The 19,258-nt window shown below is 42.9% G+C and overlaps 1 protein-coding gene across 6 annotated transcripts in view; it reads left to right on the plus strand.

The window, feature by feature from the left end:
* Positions 1-2,652: 2,652 nt before the first annotated feature.
* REPS1 (RALBP1 associated Eps domain containing 1) overlaps positions 2,653-19,258 on the plus strand; it is a 42,296-nt gene continuing 25,690 nt past the window's right edge. For 2 of the 6 annotated variants that reach the window (XM_079970947.1, XM_079970950.1), the window contains exons 1-4: positions 2,661-3,331; positions 14,583-14,706; positions 16,754-16,950; positions 18,846-18,987. In XM_079970947.1, coding sequence (XP_079827073.1) covers positions 3,179-3,331; positions 14,583-14,706; positions 16,754-16,950; positions 18,846-18,987 — 616 coding nt within the window. In that variant the 5' untranslated portion in view covers positions 2,661-3,178. Of the gene's footprint in view, positions 3,332-14,582; positions 14,707-16,753; positions 16,951-18,845; positions 18,988-19,258 lie in introns of all 6 variants that reach the window. The other 4 variants (XM_079970946.1, XM_079970949.1, XM_079970951.1 and 1 more) reach the window with 3 other exon arrangements.

Genomic DNA, 19,258 nt, shown 5'->3' on the forward strand with positions numbered 1-19,258 from the left:
TTGGACTTGGGTTATGAGGAGATTGGAGCTGTGGGGGCCTTTGGATTTGGAGGAATTTTGAAACATGTCCTGAATACCTTATGGATTTTAGATTTAAGCATGGAGATTTGGTTGACCTGTCGAGAAGGAATAAAAGCATTGCTAGGTTGGAGCTTCCCCGAGATCTGCTCTTCAGTATCAAAGGAAGGAAAATAAGAACAAGATCAGTAGAAGACAAAGTAAAGTGCATGTATAAATATGAAGAAGACCTGCAGAAGGGACTTGGAAAAGAGTTAAGAGCCTCGGACAGAAGATCACCAGGTTGATGGACTATTTGGAATTGACGAATGACTGGCAGTATCCGAGACCAGGGAGAAGAGATGGTGGAAGAAGATTGGAAAAAGTTTTAAAGTTTATTTTCACAAATAGAAATATTGTAAAATTACTGAGTGTTAAAAAAACGTTGGAATGAAATCTTATGGCTTTAGTTGAAGTGTTATAAGGAGTTAAGCATAAATAAGCATTATAGTATTAATGGAAAATAAGGGTAAAAATAAGTTAAGATATTTATATGACAGAAAATAGAGAAAGATGGAAAGGAATTGCTGAAACAATTAATAGAAGTGGAATACAAAAAGGGAGGTGAGAGGAGGTCGATGAAACAAGGGTATGAAAGATAGACTACTGAAATGGTATAATGTATGTTTTTAAATTGTTTTTGTTTTGTTTTGTTTAGGTTAATGTTGTGTTATGTATTGTTTATATATTGTATTGTATTTTTTCCCTTTCTTGTTGTTTTTTTCTTTTTGTCTCTTCTCTTTCCTTTTTGTAAGTTTTAAAAGTAATAAATATTATTTTAGAGAAAAAGGAATATAGCAGCTGGACTCCCTTGGGAGGAAAGGCAGGATATAAATTTTATAAATAAATCTGCCTTGTAGAAAGAGATGTAGCTTTTAGTATTCTGAAGCTGCATTCCTGTACACACTTACATAGGAGGAAGCCTCACTGAACACAACAGAACTTACTTCCAAGGAAATATGTACAGTGGTACCTCGGGTTACGTACTTAATTCATTCTGGAGGTCCGTTCTTAACCTGAAACTGTTCTTAACCTGAAGCACCACTTTAGCTAATGGGGCCTCTTGCTGCCGCCGTGCCGCCAGAGCATGATTTCTGTTCTCATCCTGAAGCAAAGTTCTTAACCCGTGGTAATATTTCTGGGTTATTTCTGTAACCTGAAGCGTATGTAACCTGAAGCGTATGTAACCCGAGGTACCACTGTATATGATTGTGCTGTCAGAAGTTTATGTTAAACAGAAATAAATAGGGAGAAACACTGTAACTGTTTCTAACTAAATGAAGCTACACAGTATGGCTAACAGTTTTTAGTTTCTCTCTCACACATCAAACCTCACTGTGAAGGAAGTTTGCAGTGCATTTTCCAGAAAACAATAGTTAGAAGTCAACAAGAAAGTTTCTCCCACAACCCAATGCAACATTTACACTTTGGCTGCAATAAATGGCTGGAGCAAAATATTTCACAAGACTCCAAGAGGGCTTCCACCTATGTATGTTATTTACAGTGGGTTATATGGGCAGAGGTTTTGCTTGAAACAGGAGCACAAATCCTAAATGATAAGGTCTAGACATGGATATAGCCAAGGGGGACCAGGGGGCAGGTGCCCCCCTAAATCAAGTACCGTAAATCAATAAAAATAATTAACTGAGGTTCTGGCCCTCCAACATAAACCCTGGCTATGCACATGGGTCTAGACCAGGGGTCAGCAAACTTTTTCAGCAGGGGGCCAGTCCACTGTCCCTCAGACCTTGTGGGGGGCTGGACTATATATTTTTTTGAGGGGGGGAATGAACGAATTCCTATGCCCCACAAATACCCAGAGATGCATTTTAAATAAAAGCATACATTCTACTCATGTAAAAACTTGTTGATTCCTAGACCACCCGTGGGCCAGAGTTAGAAGGCGATTGGGCTGGATCTGGCCCCAGGGCCTTAGTTTGCCTACCCATGGTCTAGACGAGAACAATAATACAGTAGCTTCTAAATCTGCATGTTGTTTCCCCAAATGTAAATAGGAGCCAACTAGTATTAAAAGGGCGGCATTGGGGATTTTGAGTTCACTGCAGTGGAATTCATGAAAGGCAATTCCTAAGTGACAATCCAGAAAAAACAAACAGAAACGAATTTGCGTTTTGTTTTCCCCAAATGTGAACCAGGGCCAAGCAGAATTTAAAGGGAAGGGGCGGGAATTTGAGTTCGCTGGGGACAAATTCACAAGGGGCAGGAATTTCCTCCACACTTTATATGTTCAAAGGATGAGCAGGTCACAGGCTTGCAAATAAGCTACATTCCCGCACTTTGCTCTGCTCTCTTTGCTTCAAAAATCACCAGGGCTCCAGCGCTGCTTCCGCCTATCAAACGGCGCGGCGGCAAAAAAAAAAACACCGGCCCTTATCGGTACTAGGGAAAGTGGAAAGAGGCTGCAGTTGTCCCTCCACACCGCCAGGTGGGGGTGGGGAGAGAGAAACGCAGGAGCAGATTTATCAGCAAGTTGGGGGGGAACCATGCGTGACAGACTACGCGCGTCAGCCTATTTTCGCATCCGGGTCCTACGGGCGGCTTCTGAAGGCGTTTCCTCCCCCCCCCCTTTTTTTTTCAGGAACAGAGTTAAGTCGGGGCTGTAGTTGCGCGCGAGTTCCGCCAGGCCGAGAGGGCGTGGCTACGTCCAAGGAGAGACGTCCGTAAAACTTTTTTTTATCGGGAGTCCCTCATACACACACATACATACATGCGCGCGCACACACCCCTTCTCTTCTTCCTCCCTTTCGAACGCCACGCCCCCTTCCCCCTGGTGTCGCGGCGCTTCCTCCGCCTTCCCCTCCCCAACTCCTTTAAGGAAGGCTCCGCGAGATCAACAAGCAACAGCTGAGGCGGCGCGCGCGCAAGCGAGAGAGAGAGAGAGCGCGCACGCGCCCCCTCTCTTTCCTTCCGCCCCCCTCCCGACCCCTCCCCCTCACGGCCGTTTCCTCACGGAGCCGCCGCCGCCGCCGCCGCCGCCAGCGGTGGCTCCCGCGCCTGCGAGCGCGGCCCCGCGTCCGTCCGTTTGTTTCCCCTGCCGTCCGTCGCTCCGCCCCGCCCAGTGGCAGGATCGATTCCCGGGGCCGGGCCGGGCTGGCGTAAGATGGAGGGTCTGACGCTGAGCGAGACCGAGCAGCGCTACTACTGCGACCTCTTCTCGTACTGCGACACCGAGAGCACCAAGAAAGTGGCGTCCAACGGGAGGGTCCTCGAGCTTTTCCGCGCCGCGCAGCTGCCCAGCGAGGTGGTCCTGCAGGTAAAGCCGCCGCCGTTGCCGCCTCTCCCTCCCGAGACCCCCTCGATCCCAGGGGCAGCAGGCTCCGGACTCAAGGGGGCGGCGAAGGGGGTGGGTGGGGGTGGAGAACGAGGTACGTGCCCAGCTCCCCCCACACCACCGACACGCTCCGTCCCTCACCCTTCCCACGTTCACACGCCCACCCTGGGCCCCCTACTCGGGGGTGGCTGCGGAGGATTTCCTGCCCCGCGATGGGTTGAGCTCAGGCTATTGGCTATGGTGGAATACGAGGGAATATTTTTTATTAAAAAAAAACAAGGGGCATACAGAAAAACGTGGTGGTGGTGGGGCTTTGATAGACTCTGGCACCCCCGGATGCAGGGGATGTTCCCCTTGGAGTATTCCTTATTTCACTTATTGCAATGCATAGCATAGTTATGTACTTAACACAGTGTATCCAAGATGGTTTTTGTCAATGGGTGTGTGTGTGTGTGTATACATATGTATACATATGTGTCTGTATGTATATGTGTGTGTGTGTGTGTGTATATATATATATATATATATATCTCCCATATTTTAAAATAGCAACGGGGGAAATGAGTGGTAAAACTTGTAAAGTGCAAAGTATGTAATTGCTGCTTGGTTTGTTCTTGGGGAATTTAGATTCCTGCACTGCAGTGGGTGGACTAGATGGCCCTTGTGGTCCCTTCCAGCTCTACAATTCTAGGTAGTTTGGGGACTGCACAGGAAACAACCTTGTTTGTACATCTTGGGAGGAAGTATTGAAGTGACCCTGGCCTGAAGAAAGTATGGAAATTTGCTTTTACATATATGTGCTACTAGGTCAATTTAATATTATTACTGTACTGCCCAATTTGGACAACACTAATTTTGTTGTATCAGTTCTCTGAACTGCAGAGCCTTGACACTTTGCTGTTGTGAAATTAAGTTTAGTGCAGCAGTTCTGTTTCCTGTTTTCTAGGAGCTTCCCTGATGGCCCAAAGAACTATGTGGTGCATGCTGAGCTATAGTTGCTTCTTATTTTCACTTATGTGACTGATTCACTTTAATGACTTGGACCAGAGTGCTCAGTTGCAATAGCCGCTGTGGTGTCATGGTTAGAGGGTTGGACTATGGCCTATGAGCCCAGGGTTCGAACCCACTTGGCCCTGAAGCTCACAGGGTGACCTTGGGCCAGCCTAACCTATCTCACACAGTTGTTAGGATAAAATGTGGAGGGAAAAGCCATGTACACCAACTTGAGCTCCTTAAAAGAAAGGATGATGTAGGAAATAAATAATAAGAATCATAATATAAGTTATTGGGGTAGTCCATGACTCACATAAGTGTCCAGACACAGAAATGTGTGACTTTGTTACCATGCTAATATTAGACCCTAAATTGCAACAAGCAGGTTATTCTAAGACACTGGCCCCTCTCAAATGTTTCAGTTTGTCATTAATTTGCAATACACATGTTAACAGACATTTAGTAAAGTTCTTTAAAATGTATAGATTTAAAATGTGCGCATGTAGTGGCAGGGTTCTCATGAGGAATACTGAGTTCTAGCTGGGAAGTAATGGCTGTGTTACATTGTTTGAGTATCGTTAAGTCTGCCCTGTGTATTACAAAGCTGTTGGCAAACGCACATACAGAGAAGCTATCATGTTTGTAGTGCTTCAGCTTGTAAAATATGGAGAAGGCCTTGAAGCTTGACGTAATTGGAGTTCATCTAATAGATAACTTATCTGGCAAACTATTGCCTGTTTGTCTCTGGACACAGATGCTATGTCCAAAGGGAGTCAGTCTTTAGTTACAGTTGAATGAGACCCACAACTACTATAGTCTGCAAAATGAGTACACTTGTGTATAATCTTCGTATAAAGCACTTCACGTTCATTAGGAGCATTAAGTGCTTTGCTGTCTGGCTAAAAACAATATGCTGGAGGTGGAATTAAAAATCTTTATATTATTAAAACTAGCAGCACCCACTTGGCATGTTCATCACTGTTCTTTATAAGCTTTCATTTGTCAGTGTCTTGAAATGGCAATTGTCAACATGGTCTATAGAGGGGTTTTACTAGAATAACTACTTTAGATCATACTGCTATCACCATCTCCTATTTTCCTGATAATGATAAAACTGTTCACCCAGTGCTCCCAGCTGCCACACTGCTCTATGGAGCCTTAAATGTTAATATTTCTGTGATGCACTACCCGTACATTAGAGAATCTTGGTCTGGATATACATAAAAGAAATTAACGGGTCCATAGCAAATGTAACTCCATGCTGTACATCTTACAACACAATCCTGAGCATGTTTACTAGAAAGAAAATTCCACTGACATAAATAGGTCTTATTTCAAAGCATGTGTACATAGGATTGCAGTCTTGGCAAAACTGGTGACTTTAAGGTCTCTATGTCAGATTAAACTTGGTTTCCAGTATCTGGCCAAGTATCCCTGTATCCCAAGTATCCCTGTATCTCTCCTTTCTCTTGTAATAATACAAGGAATAGCTAACATGGAATACTAGAAACATCCTATCAGTTTAACCATGTGTACAAGAAAGTAACTACTTTACAATGTATACATATATATGAACATTCTTGTATTAGAGCTGTGCATTTACAGCAAAACTTACACTGCCATCCATTTCACACAGTGTATATGCAGCTTAAAACCTGTTGTAAAAGGTCATATGTGCAGTGACCCTTAAAAGTGTGTGGAGGGTAATAACCTTGTCTTATAGGAAACAGAAGTGGAACATCATAGGATGATTTGTGTGCCCGGCAACAGGATTGCATCAGCAGTTGTACTAGTTTTAAGTCAAGACATTCTGGTTCAGCCTCTCTGCAGTCTGGTGTATGTTGTGAAGCTCATCTAAGCAGAATAGCAAATTAAACAGCTAATATCCAACTGCCCCACCAATTTTAGCAGGCCCAAGTGCTGCCTTAGTGACTCTTAACTGTGAGGATCTGTGTCTTAACTTAGCTGGCTGATAACTTTAGTCTCTCTGTATTTCTCTATATTTTTCTCTGAATAGCAAATGCTGTTTTACATTTTGCTGTTAAATTCATGTGTGATGATGTTCCATTGTTTGTATTTTTGTTGTTGGTTAAGCTATTTTAAATGTTAAGTGATTTTAAAATGCTGTTAAATAAATAAGCAAAATGTTCAGTTATCTGTCGGGATCAAGCTCCAAAGGAGGAAGCCCGTTATCAGTAAAAATGTAAATCAAGTTACATTGAGGGACAATTGGTGCAGAGCAGCATAAGAGTAAGTAGAATAATCTAGGAAAACTTTGTCCATGATTCTGTTTCAACAGGAGTTGTAGGAAGATAGTAGGTAAGGAAGTTAAGAAAATAAGAGGAATCCTGCTGGATCAGGCCAAAGGAGAGGTGATTAAAAACCTACTTAGGCTGCTACTCTGGGCTTTGATCAGGCAGTTGAGCACATTCCCATAGAGCGCAAGAGCTGGTTGTGTCTGCAGTTCCTTGACATGTAACAGTGAATTGTAAATAACTAGAAAAGAAATACCAAATACTACGTATTTTTAAATGAGTACAAATAAGTTCTGAATTTCAGTAAGTTCAGTAAGCGAGCTCTTCCTTAATTTTTAACTTTTGAACCAGCTTATCTTTGACAGTATTTTTAGAAAACTATGTTACTTGTAGAAAGGTGGAATGCAGGTACATCTGGTGCAGCAAGTTTGTTTTGTTTTTAAAGGTGGGTCATGTTTAGCTGCTATTCATTGAACTGGAACGTTGATCCATATGTAAATGTATGTGGGTTATCTGCTATTGTAAGCAGTAGTTCAAGCATTATACTAATTCAAGCGACTCAAGCATTTTTAAAAAGTCTAGAAAACATTTGCATTATAGAGGATGGCTGTTAGCATGCATGCTTTAACACACCTACAAAACAAAATCCAGAATGTGGAAAAACCAAGTTGTCTCAAAGTTTATTCCCCTAAAGGAACTAGGATTACCATAACTAATGGACACAGGGACGCAGGTGGCGCTGTGGGTTAAAGCCTCAGCGCCTAGGACTTGCCGATCGAAAGGTCGGCGGTTCGAATCCCTGCGGCGGGGTGCGCTCCCACTGCTCGGTCCCAGCGCCTGCCAACCTAGCAGTTCGAAAGCACCTCCAGGTGCAAGTAGATAAATAGGGACCGCTTACCAGCGGGAAGGTAAGCGGCGTTTCCGGGTGCGGCTCTGGCTCGCCAGAGCAGCGATGTCACGCTGGCCACGTGACCCGGAAGTGTCTCCGGACAGCGCTGGCCCCTGGCCTCTTAAGTGAGATGGGCGCACAACCCCAGAGTCTGTCAAGACTGGCCCGTACGGGCAGGGGTACCTTTACCTTTACCTTTAATGGACACTAGACCTGGGCAATTTTTCAATATATCGTTCAGAATCGGTTATGAAGTCCACATAACGATAACGGTTTCATAAAATGTTATCTGGCAAACATCACAATTTTGAGAAAACCGTGTAGGCAGCCAGGGCTTCTTAGTGCTTCCACTGCCTCCTGCAGCAACTCACAAGAGCAGCTGTAGCAGTCACTATGTTTCTTTCCGCTGCCTCTGCAAAAGCAGGTAACTACAGTGGTACCTCGGGTTAAGAACTTAATTCGTTCTGGAGGTCCATTCTTAACCTGAAACTGTTCTTAGCCTGAGGTACTACTTTAGCTAATGGGGCCTTGCGCTGCCGCCGTGTGATTTCTGTTCTTATCTTGAAGCAGAGTTCTTAACCTGAGGTACCATTTCTGGGTTAGTGGAGTCTGTAACCTGAAATGTCTGTAACCCAAGGTACCACTATGTTACGAACGTAGCTGGGAAAGCAGCAGCCAGCCAGCAGCAGAAACTTAAAAGACTGGCCATTAGCTTCTGCTTGCTTAAAGTAGGCAAGTAGCCAGCTTGTCAGGCTGGTAGGTGTGATTTACAGAGATGTTGGTCTGAGATGGCTCGGGGCTTCTTACTGGGAGCTCCCTTTCCCCTTTGCCCCTTCCCTACCCCCATGAAAGAAAAAACGGGGGTTATTTTCTTCAGCATAAGAACAAAAAATATTGTCCTGTTATTTAACTCTTTTTTCTTTACTCCAGTCTTCCCTTCTGCCTGTGTATATGTGGGGGGGGGATCGCTTCTCTCTCTCCTGCCTGTCTTCCTTCCTTTTGATAAAAAGGGAGAGGTTGGTGGGATGGGGCATTTTGGGGGGCCAGCTTCTGTGTCATAATAGGGAGAAATAAAGGGGGGGGGAGATTTAACAGTTGCTGCCTTATGCTGAAATGGGAGATTGGGTGGTTGTTGTGAGGTGAGAGTGATGGGGAGGGTGGGTGCTTGTCATTAAGCAGTGCAAGCAAATGCCTGTCTACTCAGAAGTAAGCCCTACTGAATTCAGTGGTGCTTACTCCCAGGAAAGTAGAAGTAGGTTTAGTTGAACTGAGTGGGGCTTGCTTACTCATGCATAGAATTGCAGTTGGCCCTCTGAGTGGAGGAGATGCAACTTGACATTAGTAAATTACATAAATTACTCTTAAATTAGTAGAAAACAGATTAAATTGTTAATCATATGCAAGTTTAATTAATATTTTTACTAAACCTACTACTTTTGTAAATTTTAAATTTGCCCCTAAAACTGCATAGAACATTAATATATTTTTCAGAAATATTTCATGGTTTAGTTGAAGCATGCCATCATTGAGTTAATTTTCATATAATTATATATATCAAATTTATTTTTGTTGTTGTTGTTTTCTCATATTTGTATTCTCTGTGACTCACCACTGTATTTTGGATTGTACCATTTGGCATCCAAGCTCAAAACCAAAGTCTTGTTTGGATGCATTTTGGCTTGCCTGCTGATGAAAGTGATGGTTTCATCAGTATGTGGTGATTTAGACTTGTAACTTAGTAGCAGTTGCCAGGACATTACCATGTTCGCCTCTACGTAGCTCCATCTTATTTCAGATATCATGATATATTGGTATATCACAATGTTAGCTGGTGATATATTGCAATATTGAAAACCAGATATTGCCCAGCCCTAAGGAACACCATAGATGGCACCTGTCATGCTTTATCTATGTCCTGCTGGGGTATTGCTAAGGCTGTCAAAATAATAGGGAAATGTACTGTAATACCTTTCACAGAACAACATGCTCATTGTGTTTGTAGAAAACTATGGGAGGTATCTAGTTGGTAGTGTATTGATAGAATGTATCCATCTGCAGAAGAAGGCACACACACACACACACACACACACACCCTTCCAAAATCTGCTCCAGATGATCACTCTCACAGTGCAGCTTTCAGTCAGCAAATATTGGGGAAAGTTGTGACTGGTTGGTTGCTCATTCTCGATTGTTTCTCCTGTCAAATCCAATAAAACCAGATCCTACATATGTCCTGCCAGTGTTATTATACAAGTATACTTGCTCATAGCATCAGTAAAGATTTATATAGGTGCTAGTGCTAGTAGTAGAATAAAATTAGTTGTAGGTTTACAGTCATACCTTGGAAGTTGAATGGAATCCGTTCTGGAAGTCCTTCCAAAATGTTCGGAAACCAAAGTGTGTCTTCCGATTGGCTGCAGGAAGCTCCTGCAGCCAATTGGAAGCCATGCCAGACGTTCGGCTTCCGAAAATAATTCATACACCAGAACACCCACTTCTGGAATTTGATCATTCGGGATCCGATTTGTTCAGGAGCCAAGGTGTTCGGGAGCCAAGATAGACTGTATTTTAATTTACTGCTTATGGTTGGTAGAGAAGGCAGTATTCAGAGGTACAGTTATGGTTGTGGAACTTCTAGGATCCTAATGCTATTGCAGTTCTAGAGAGTGTGGTACACAGACCCATGACAGTCTCAAAAAAGCCTTTATTTCAGGCCACCACATACACTCAACTAATTTGCATGATTACTGTTGCACCACAATAGCTTTGTGAAGTGTAAGTTTTAAAGTATAAGCTATAGTTTGTGTACGTGACAATGTAATAAAATACTGTTGTGCGTGTTGTCAAAAATACATCTTCCCATTTACCGTATTTTTTGCCCTATAGGATGCACTTTTCCCCCTCCAAAAATGAAGGGGAAATCTGGGTGAGTCCTATGGAGCGAATGCAGGCTTTCGCTGAAGCTTGGAGAGCGAGAGGGGTCGGTGCGCACCGACCCCTCTCGCTCTCCAGGCTTCAGGAAGACACCTGCAGCCTAGGCAGTTCCCGCAGGGGTGTCTAGGCTGCGGATAGCAGCCTGCTTCCTGGAGCGTCGGGCGCCCTGAAAGCAGAGCGCCCGGGGCTTCGGGAACACCTCCGCAGCCTAGGAAGCCCTGCGGGAGTTCCTGAAGCAGAGCGCCCCTCGCGCCGGACAGACATCCGCAGCATGGGGAGCCCTGCCGGAGTTCCCCGCAGGGCTCCCCACGCTGCGGATAGCAGCCTGCCGCCCGGCGCACAGGACACCCTGAAGCAGAGCACCCCGCGCGCCGGGCATACATCCGCAGCGTGGGGAGCCCTTCAGGAGTTCCCCAGAGAGCTCCCCACGCTGCGGATAGCAGCCTGCCGCCCAGCTGGTGGGGCACCCTGAAGCAGAGCGCCCCGCGCACCAGACAGACATCCGCAGCGTGGGGAGCCCTGCAGGAGTTCCCCGCGGGGCTCCCCATGCTGCGGATAGCAGCCTGCCGCTCGGCAGGCAGGGCGCCCTGAAGCAGGGCACCCTGAAGCAGAGCGCCCCTCACGCCGGGCATACATCCGTAGCGTGGGGAGCCCTGCCGGAGTTCCCCGCAGGGCTCACCACGCTGCGGATAGCAGCCTGCCGCCCGGCGGGCGGGACGCCCTGAAGCAGAGCGCCCCTCGCGCCAGGCAGACATCGGCCAGCCCCACAAGCTCGGGGGACAACAGGGAGGCGCAGCGCCGCCATCCCGCTGTTCCTCGACCTGGTTCGGTTTCCCCGACCTGCTTTGGGGGGGGAAATAAAGGAAAAAAATTTTCCCTTTATTTCCCCCCAAAAAAACTAGGTGCGTCCTATGGGACGGAGCGTCCTATGGGACGAAAAATACGGTACATTGCGGTATGTTATGTAGGTACAACAAATGGTAATTGGGTGGCATTTTTAACATGTTTTTTTTAAAAAAAATCAGTTTTCTAATATTGTGTCTGGGACACCATTTTTCTGTCATGTTGCATTAAATTTAACTTTTTTGTACCTTACATATCAGGGGTTTTGTTAGTTATGTTTATATTAAACAGACAATGGCTACAGTCACATATAATGATGCTGGCAAACTATGAGTTGCATGCTGGTACAGACAGCTTAAGCAGTCCCTGATTTGCTCCTCCATCTCTAGGAGTGAAGGGCTGCTTGAGTTGTGCGTACAGCCTAATCTAATTCACTATGATTTGTTGCCATCATTTTGTATGGCTTATGACCCTTTCGTTTCAATATTCCAGTGGGGCAGGGCAGCTCAGCACTGAGAACACTCTACAGTATATAACTAATTTGAGTTGATGCTGACTTTTTAAGAGCCTCATCTTTTTTTAAAAAATAATAATATTTATTAAGATTTTTAAGGGTTACAAAAATCAAAAATAAAAGTAATAACACCATATTAAACAAAAACAAAACAACACATCACAATAAGAAAAAAAGAAAAAGAAAAAAAAGAAAAAAAAACAAAAAACACAACTAATCTTCCCAACTTATCTTTCATTTGCATGTTTCCTTCCCACCTCCCTTTTTTGTATTCTAATTCGATTAACTATTTCAGCAAATCCTTTCCATCTTTTCCAATTTTTGTTCTGTATTTTATCTCAATATAATGTAACTTTACTTTCCCTCCTTTCACCAATTTTTTTTAACCTTATTTTAACATTAAAACTAAAATACTTATATATGCTTAACTCCTTATAACATTTCTGCTAAATCCATAAAATATCAATCCACCATTTTTCTATCACTCATTAATTTTGCGGTATTTCTATATATAAACTTTAAATTTTCCAATTTTCTTCCATCAACTCCTCTCCCTGGTTTCGGATTCTGCCAGTCCTTTCCGTCAATTCCATATAGTCCATCAACCTGGAGATCTTATGTCTGAGGCTCTTAACTCTTTTCCAGGTCCCTTCTGCAGATCTTCCTCATATTCTTTAATGCTAGAGAGCAAATTTCGAGAGAACTCCATCCTAACATTACTTTTATTCCTTCTAGACAGTTCAACCAAATTTCCATACTTGAAGCTAGAGTCTATATAGTGTTTCAGGACGTATTTCAAGGTTCCTCCAAATCCAAAGGCCCCCAAAACTTCAGTCTCCTTCATATCCAAGTCCATGTCCCAAAAGTCAATTAATCCCTGGATAAAGAGATATTTCCAACTATCCTTCTTCAGTCCAAGCCGGGATCCAATCATCAAAATCTGGCTTTTTCTAGATTCAATCATAAAAGGCCTCAATTTATAGTCCTCAATTTGCTTCTGTAGAACAACAACTTTCTCCTTTTCCTCCACCATTTGTTCTGCCAAGGTAAGTTCCTGTGCCAGGTCCTGAATTATTTCTGTGTTGGTGCTCGCTTTTTGTCTCATATTAGTCACTTTCTGTTCCAAATTATCAGTTTTAAAAGTCATGTCATCCATCTTTTTTATGAATCTCTTCCAGCAAATAGTTTGTCTTACATAATGCAGTCAAAATAACTTCTATCAACATTTTGAATAGTCCAATGTCAATCTCTGGTTCTCAGAATCCTTATCTTGCAGCTGGAGACCTCCCAGTTACACTCCTATAACAATTTCAAAGGCTCCCTCTAGAGGGAAACAGTCTCCACTTGTATCAGTTCTTTCAAGCACAACTCAGGCATTAAACATAGTTTCAATTTTCAGTTACTTTCCCCTTCATCTTAAATACAGAAGAGGGCAATGGAAACAGTATCTTGCTCTTATTTTAGCTAGCTGTCAAATCCGTTCTGTCAATAAACTTTCCCCAAGCGTCATCTGGCAGCCCGTTCCCAAGTTCAGAGCTGAGGTAATTTGATCTTCCCCTCACTCCTGCAGCCTTACTAAGTTCAAAATTCCAAATTTCCCCCCTCTTCACCTGCTTCCAAGGGGTTTTTTGTATTTTTAACCAATGGAGATTTAATCCTTTATCAAAAAACTTTCAAAGACTTTAGCTTGTAATGTCTTTGCTTCAGTCTATTTACAAAAGTGGAAGGCGGACTTCCTGTTTAAGCCTCCCCGCTTCAGTGTCAAATTGAGTCTTTTTTTCCCCTCCTTTTTTCCGATTTATCCTACTCACGGGTAGTTGCTTTTGAAGTCGAATTGTCACAGGAAAAAGCCAGTGTTCTCCGGTAACGGCTGTGTGACTTCGCTCTGTGGAAAAAGCAGTCGATTCACAGCACCGCGCCGCTCACCCCGCTTCGCTCCGGAGCCCGTAGTCGGGCTCGTAGTGCGAGTTGGGGGAGCGCAAAGGGTGCCCACCGAATCCCATGTTCACAGGTTTCACCCACCTGTGATTTTTAAAGGGTCTCCGCCTTCGCCGTGGCGGACAGACCCGATTCCCACGAAGCAAATCCCTCCTAGTCAGAGGGATTCCGCCATTACCAATGGCGCTAACCTGGAAGTCCTCATAAAGCTACATTTGTCCCTAGCAAACATCATTATGCTAAATACAGACATACATTTAACATTGTAAATAAAAAATAACTCTTCCTCCCCCCATTTTTTAAAAAATAAAAGGATTCTTAGGAGTTGAACTTTGCACAAGTCATACTTTGATTACAATTGGGTAGAGCAGTAAGATAAATTTGTTCTGAGGAGCAGTTATGGGTTGCTGACTGAAACAAATATTCATATTGGTATTGGGATAGTGTCAGGAAGGAAAAAACAAGATTTAAGATGAATATGTGAACAAGGACATGAAAAGCTAGGTGTTCAGTTTAATGTAAATATTGGCCACAGATTGTAATTAAAATGCAGTAATATAGTACATCAGATGTTTAATAAGGGAACTGGTATTTGTTATAGTGGGCAAGAGAGAGATCAACCAAAATTATTTGCCATTATAGCAAACATAGTGAAGGTATTGAGAATGAGACCAGTGAAATTGAAGTGAATCACTGTGCAGGAGAATGAGAACATTTTTTCCTACCATAGTTTAATAGAAAACTACTGCATTTATGATATTATAGCATAGTATTTATTGGCAAGCATATATAGAGTACAGTGAACTAATGTTTCTACTTCACCAAATTTATTATATTCATTTTGCTGGATGTTTCGGTTTTCTCTAGATCATGGAACTTTGTGGTGCAACAAGACTTGGATACTTTGGAAGAAGCCAATTCTACATTGCTTTGAAACTAGTTGCAGTGGCTCAGTCTGGGTTTCCACTGCGAATGGAAAGCTTGAATTCTGGTAAGCCTTGAAATAAGTATTGAAATATAATTGACTAGGTTATTAAAATATGGCTCTTGTCTGATACTCCTCTACCAGCATATACCACTGACATGATTCCTCTGATGTTTTCTTAAACATCTCTTCCTTTAAAGGAAGTTTCCTCTAATAAGAACTTTTCTTGCATGACTGTTTTTAATGCCGTTGCAAGCAGCTCTACTCTAAGGATAAAAAAATGGTATTCCCAAAGTGGAAAAAACACCAATGTCCCAATTCATTGACAATTTTGTACTTTAAATGTCAGACTATATTCTTTCCTTCAAATAATAGTTAGGTTTTAAACCTATGGTTATATTCTAAGGAGGTTTAGACTTCTGATTGAAAGTTAGAAATGAGAAGCTCTGAGATGGATGTCATCAGAAATTTCGGCCACTTAGGTCTGCCTATTATTTTCACTTGATCCAGTCTGCAGACTGTGTTAACTTAGTGTCTTTATGTCATGTGTAAAGATAAAAATGAGATAAAGGAACTGAGGCAGAAATAAAGTAATGATGGCTGACGGCCTTTATACTCATTTTTTGTATCTGTTGGGACAGAAAAAATGAACTGGGGAATACCCAGATTAGCACTCATAACACACTTTTATTGGTGTCAAAAATGTGGCTATTTACCAGAACAAAGAGCTTTGCGATAGGTAGCGTATACCAAGGGGCATTTGTGTTTCTTCAACAACAGGACTTAAGTCTGAGTAGCTAACTGCTTTTGAAACTTGAGAAGATGGCAAGAAGGTCTGCTATTCTAATATTTTTTTTTATAAAACCCCAGTTAGCGTAAACAAGCTCTTTTCTTTGCTTAGAATGATCTTTTTTAAATCCTCCTCATGAGGAATAGTATGCTTTTACAACTCTGTATCTGTTGTTTAGAGATGTAAGTCTTCTGCTTGTCAAACAGAGTTGGCGTTCCTCTCTTTGTTACCTCACAATTAAGTTATTATAGTATTTGATGTTGAGGTACCACATATTAGTAGAAGCAGGTGCTGAAAACTGCTGCCTTCTCTTAGAGAAGTTGCCCACCTTGAACCTCTTAGTGCATTTGGCCCATAGAACTTGAAGTGGTTTGGAGCTTGACATATATAAGATGAGCTGCAATTCAGAGCAGTACATAACTTTTATTATCTTCCTATTTCAGTAATTTCTAACTGACACTTGCTTTTCAGAACTTTCTCCACAACTGTTAAGATAAAAAATTTTAAGTGAAAACAAGCCGTCAGCATTGCCATGGTCCTGTTGATCACATAAAACAAGTTTTTTTTGGGGGGGGGGGCAGCTTCAGGTTGTATGCTCTCATTGCTTGGAGAGAGGTGAATTAAAGAGAAATATAAAAGGTTCCTGTGGATGTTGAAAAATATCTGTCTATGAAATACTTAACATGCTAATGTCCATCTGCAGTCACTAAGGTGAAAAATTCAAGTTGGCTTCAAAGTTTGAGCTGTTAAATTCCTGTTCTGGCGAGAATTCTTTCTTCAACTGAATTGTCACAATCTTGATTGCAATTTTGAATTATTTGAATACTCTATTGGTTTTATATGGTTAATACAGGGATGGGTAATCTTTTTGTTTTCAGGGACCAAGCCTTTAGCTGGCCCCACCCCATAGGCCAACTTTGACAAATGGGTGTGGTAAGCTACCTGTCAATCACACAACATTGTTATGTTGTCACATGATTGGTAGGTGGGTTACCCTGCCCACCTGTCAAAACCCTTTGCCACTTACAAAGCCTGCCATGCAATCAGAGCTTGAAAGAAAGGCTTGGAAATGCAGGAAAGCATTTTCCAACCTTTTAAAGATCGTTCCAGCAGAATAAGCACCTGTTTCTTCATCATTGTGTGATGGAGCAGCTCCTGTCAAAGTCAGTGCCTGCATAGAACAGACATTGACTGTAGCAGGAACTGTTCCAGCTTGCAACAATCTTGATAACAACTCTCAAGAAAATAATATTTTAATGGGGAATCAAAACATTTTGTAACTTAAGTGTCTTATAATAATCATGTGTGGTGTTGTTTTAACAGTCAAGGACCTTCCCCTGCCCAGATTTGTCATGTCAAAGAATGAGCAGGAACTGAGGCATTCATCGTTGTATTCTTCAGATCCTGATAACCCATCCTCCTATTCAGGTGCGATTCCTCCCCCACCAGGTAGAATACAAGTTAAAAAAGGCTCTGTGAGCCATGATGTCGTCCAGCAACGTGCAACGACAGATCAACAGGTAATGAAATATAAAGACTGACTAATGTTTTTAAGTATCCTTAATGGTTTTTATATTGTGGTTCTGTAATTATGTTAAAATACAAAGGGCAGTGCAAGTTTAGCAGTGATTTATTTGTTTTATAAATCTGGCTCTGAAAGCTTAGGGGAAGAACCTCCAGAACAGATTTAGGGTGTGTGCAGAGGGAGACAGAAGCCCCATTGTACAAATGAACCTCATTCTCCACGTTTGTACCCCATTTAGTGCTACGTTGAATTCTATCCCTGGTGCCAAACAGAATAGAATTACTTATTCTACCTTGTAACTTTGCATGTAGGTCAAAAACTAAATTTGCTGCTACAGATTGTGTTGTCAAACTAGTCTTACAATTTTGGCTGCAAGCTGATTTCACAAGCACACTAGTTTGAGTATATTGCTCCCACCCCCCTTTATTTAAGTGAAATTACACTATATTGCTTCATACTATTGCAGTTAAGTTACAACTAAAGCTCCTTGAGAGGTCTTTGTTAGTGCTTTAGGTCTTTGTACATCTTTTTTTCTTTACATGATGCACCCATATTCTAGAAAAAAGCTAGGATAAGCCAGTGGCCACTGCATTATGGACCAGTTGAAGTTTCCAAGTCATCTTCAAAGGCATCCCCACATAGGGGATAAGAAACAACCTTGCAAGAGTGGCCTTCTTTGGATTCAGCCCTCTATCCTGTCAATTTTTTCCAGACACTTGCATGTAATTCTGTCTAGGTACTCTTATTTGGAGAGCGAGATGTGATTTCGTTACAATCTTCATGATCATTTTTATAACCAGTACTATATTTTACCAGTAGCATTTTTGTTTGGTGGCAGTCATGGGTAGGTACAGTCGTACCTCGGGTTGAAGTTGCTTCACGTTGAGCCTTTTGAGGTTGCGCTCTGCGGTGACGGTTTCGCCGCTCGCGCATGCACAAATGGTCAAAATGACATCTCGCGCATGCGCAGAAGCGGTGAATCATGACCTGTGCAGACGTGGTTTGCATTCGCTTCAGGATGTGAACGGGGCTCCGGAACAGATCCCGTTTGTATCCAGAGGTACCACTGTGTTGACTAACAATTTACCATGGCATCCAAAGTCTGCAAGGAAGGCCTGTCTTTCTAAATCTTTTATTTGTTTCCTAGTAATAGGAGCTTTAAGGGACGCAGGTGGCGCTGTGGGTTAAAGCCTCAGCGCCTAGGACTTGCCGATCGAAAGGTCGGCGGTTCGAATCCCTGCGGCGGGGTGCGCTCCCGCTGCTCGGTCCCAGCGCCTGCCAACCTAGCAGTTCGAAAGCACCTCCGGGTGCAAGTAGATAAATAGGGACCGCTTACCAGCGGGAAGGTAAACGGCGTTTCCGTGTGCGGCTCTGGCTCGCCAGAGCAGCGATGTCACGCTGGCCACGTGACCCGGAAGTGTCTCCGGACAGCGCTGGCCCCTGGCTTCTTAAGTGAGATGGGTGCACAACCCCAGAGTCTGTCAAGACTGGCCCGTACGGGCAGGGGTACCTTTACCTTTACCTTTAATAGGAGCTTTAGAAATAATGAAATGGTTTCACTTTTGGAGATGATATAACAAGCGGAAAGTGAAACCAGTGAATGATACAATTGGGTTCTGATAACATACCATGTAAAAATAAGTGGCAAAACCTAATATGGCTAAATTACAAGAACTGGGTATTCATGCTGTCCCTATTTATTTTCAATGAATGCATGACAAGTTTTAATGTGCCCACTAAGTTTTATTATTTGCCTTGCCCTTGATCTTTTTGTTAGTATTAAAATCCCACCTGTTCTTAAGAAAGAATTTGTTTTTAAAGAAAGTGGTTTTTAGAAGATTGTTTTAGGTACATAGTATAACATGTTTAAAACTTCCTTTGTTTTATTAGGAGTCCACATCTCCCGTTGTTTCACCGCAGCAATCTCCACCAACCTCTCCACACACATGGAGGAAGCACAGCCGCCATCCCAGCGGAGGAAATAATGAGCGACCAGGGCCTTTTTGGGCTCCCTTTAGTGAAGCACAAGCAGGTATAAATAAATGTCTTGTGTTACGCTTCAAGAGTTGCCTGAGATTGTGGATTTCTTAATATAGCCTAGTAGTGCCCCATGTATGAGGCAGGCCACTCTAGGGAGGTACAGACTTGAATCAGGGAGACAAAAGTAATCCCCTGGCCCACCTCAGTATGTCCTGATCAGTGACAAGAGCAGCTTCCTTTCACGCTAGTAAAAAGTCAACTAGGAATGTGCACCCTTGCCTTTTACCTACCATCTTGCCCCAGTACCACATCCCATCCTTTAT

This window comes from Podarcis cretensis, assembly GCF_951804945.1.
Source record: "Podarcis cretensis genome assembly, chromosome: 3".
In the NCBI taxonomy this organism is placed as follows: domain Eukaryota; kingdom Metazoa; phylum Chordata; class Lepidosauria; order Squamata; family Lacertidae; genus Podarcis; species Podarcis cretensis.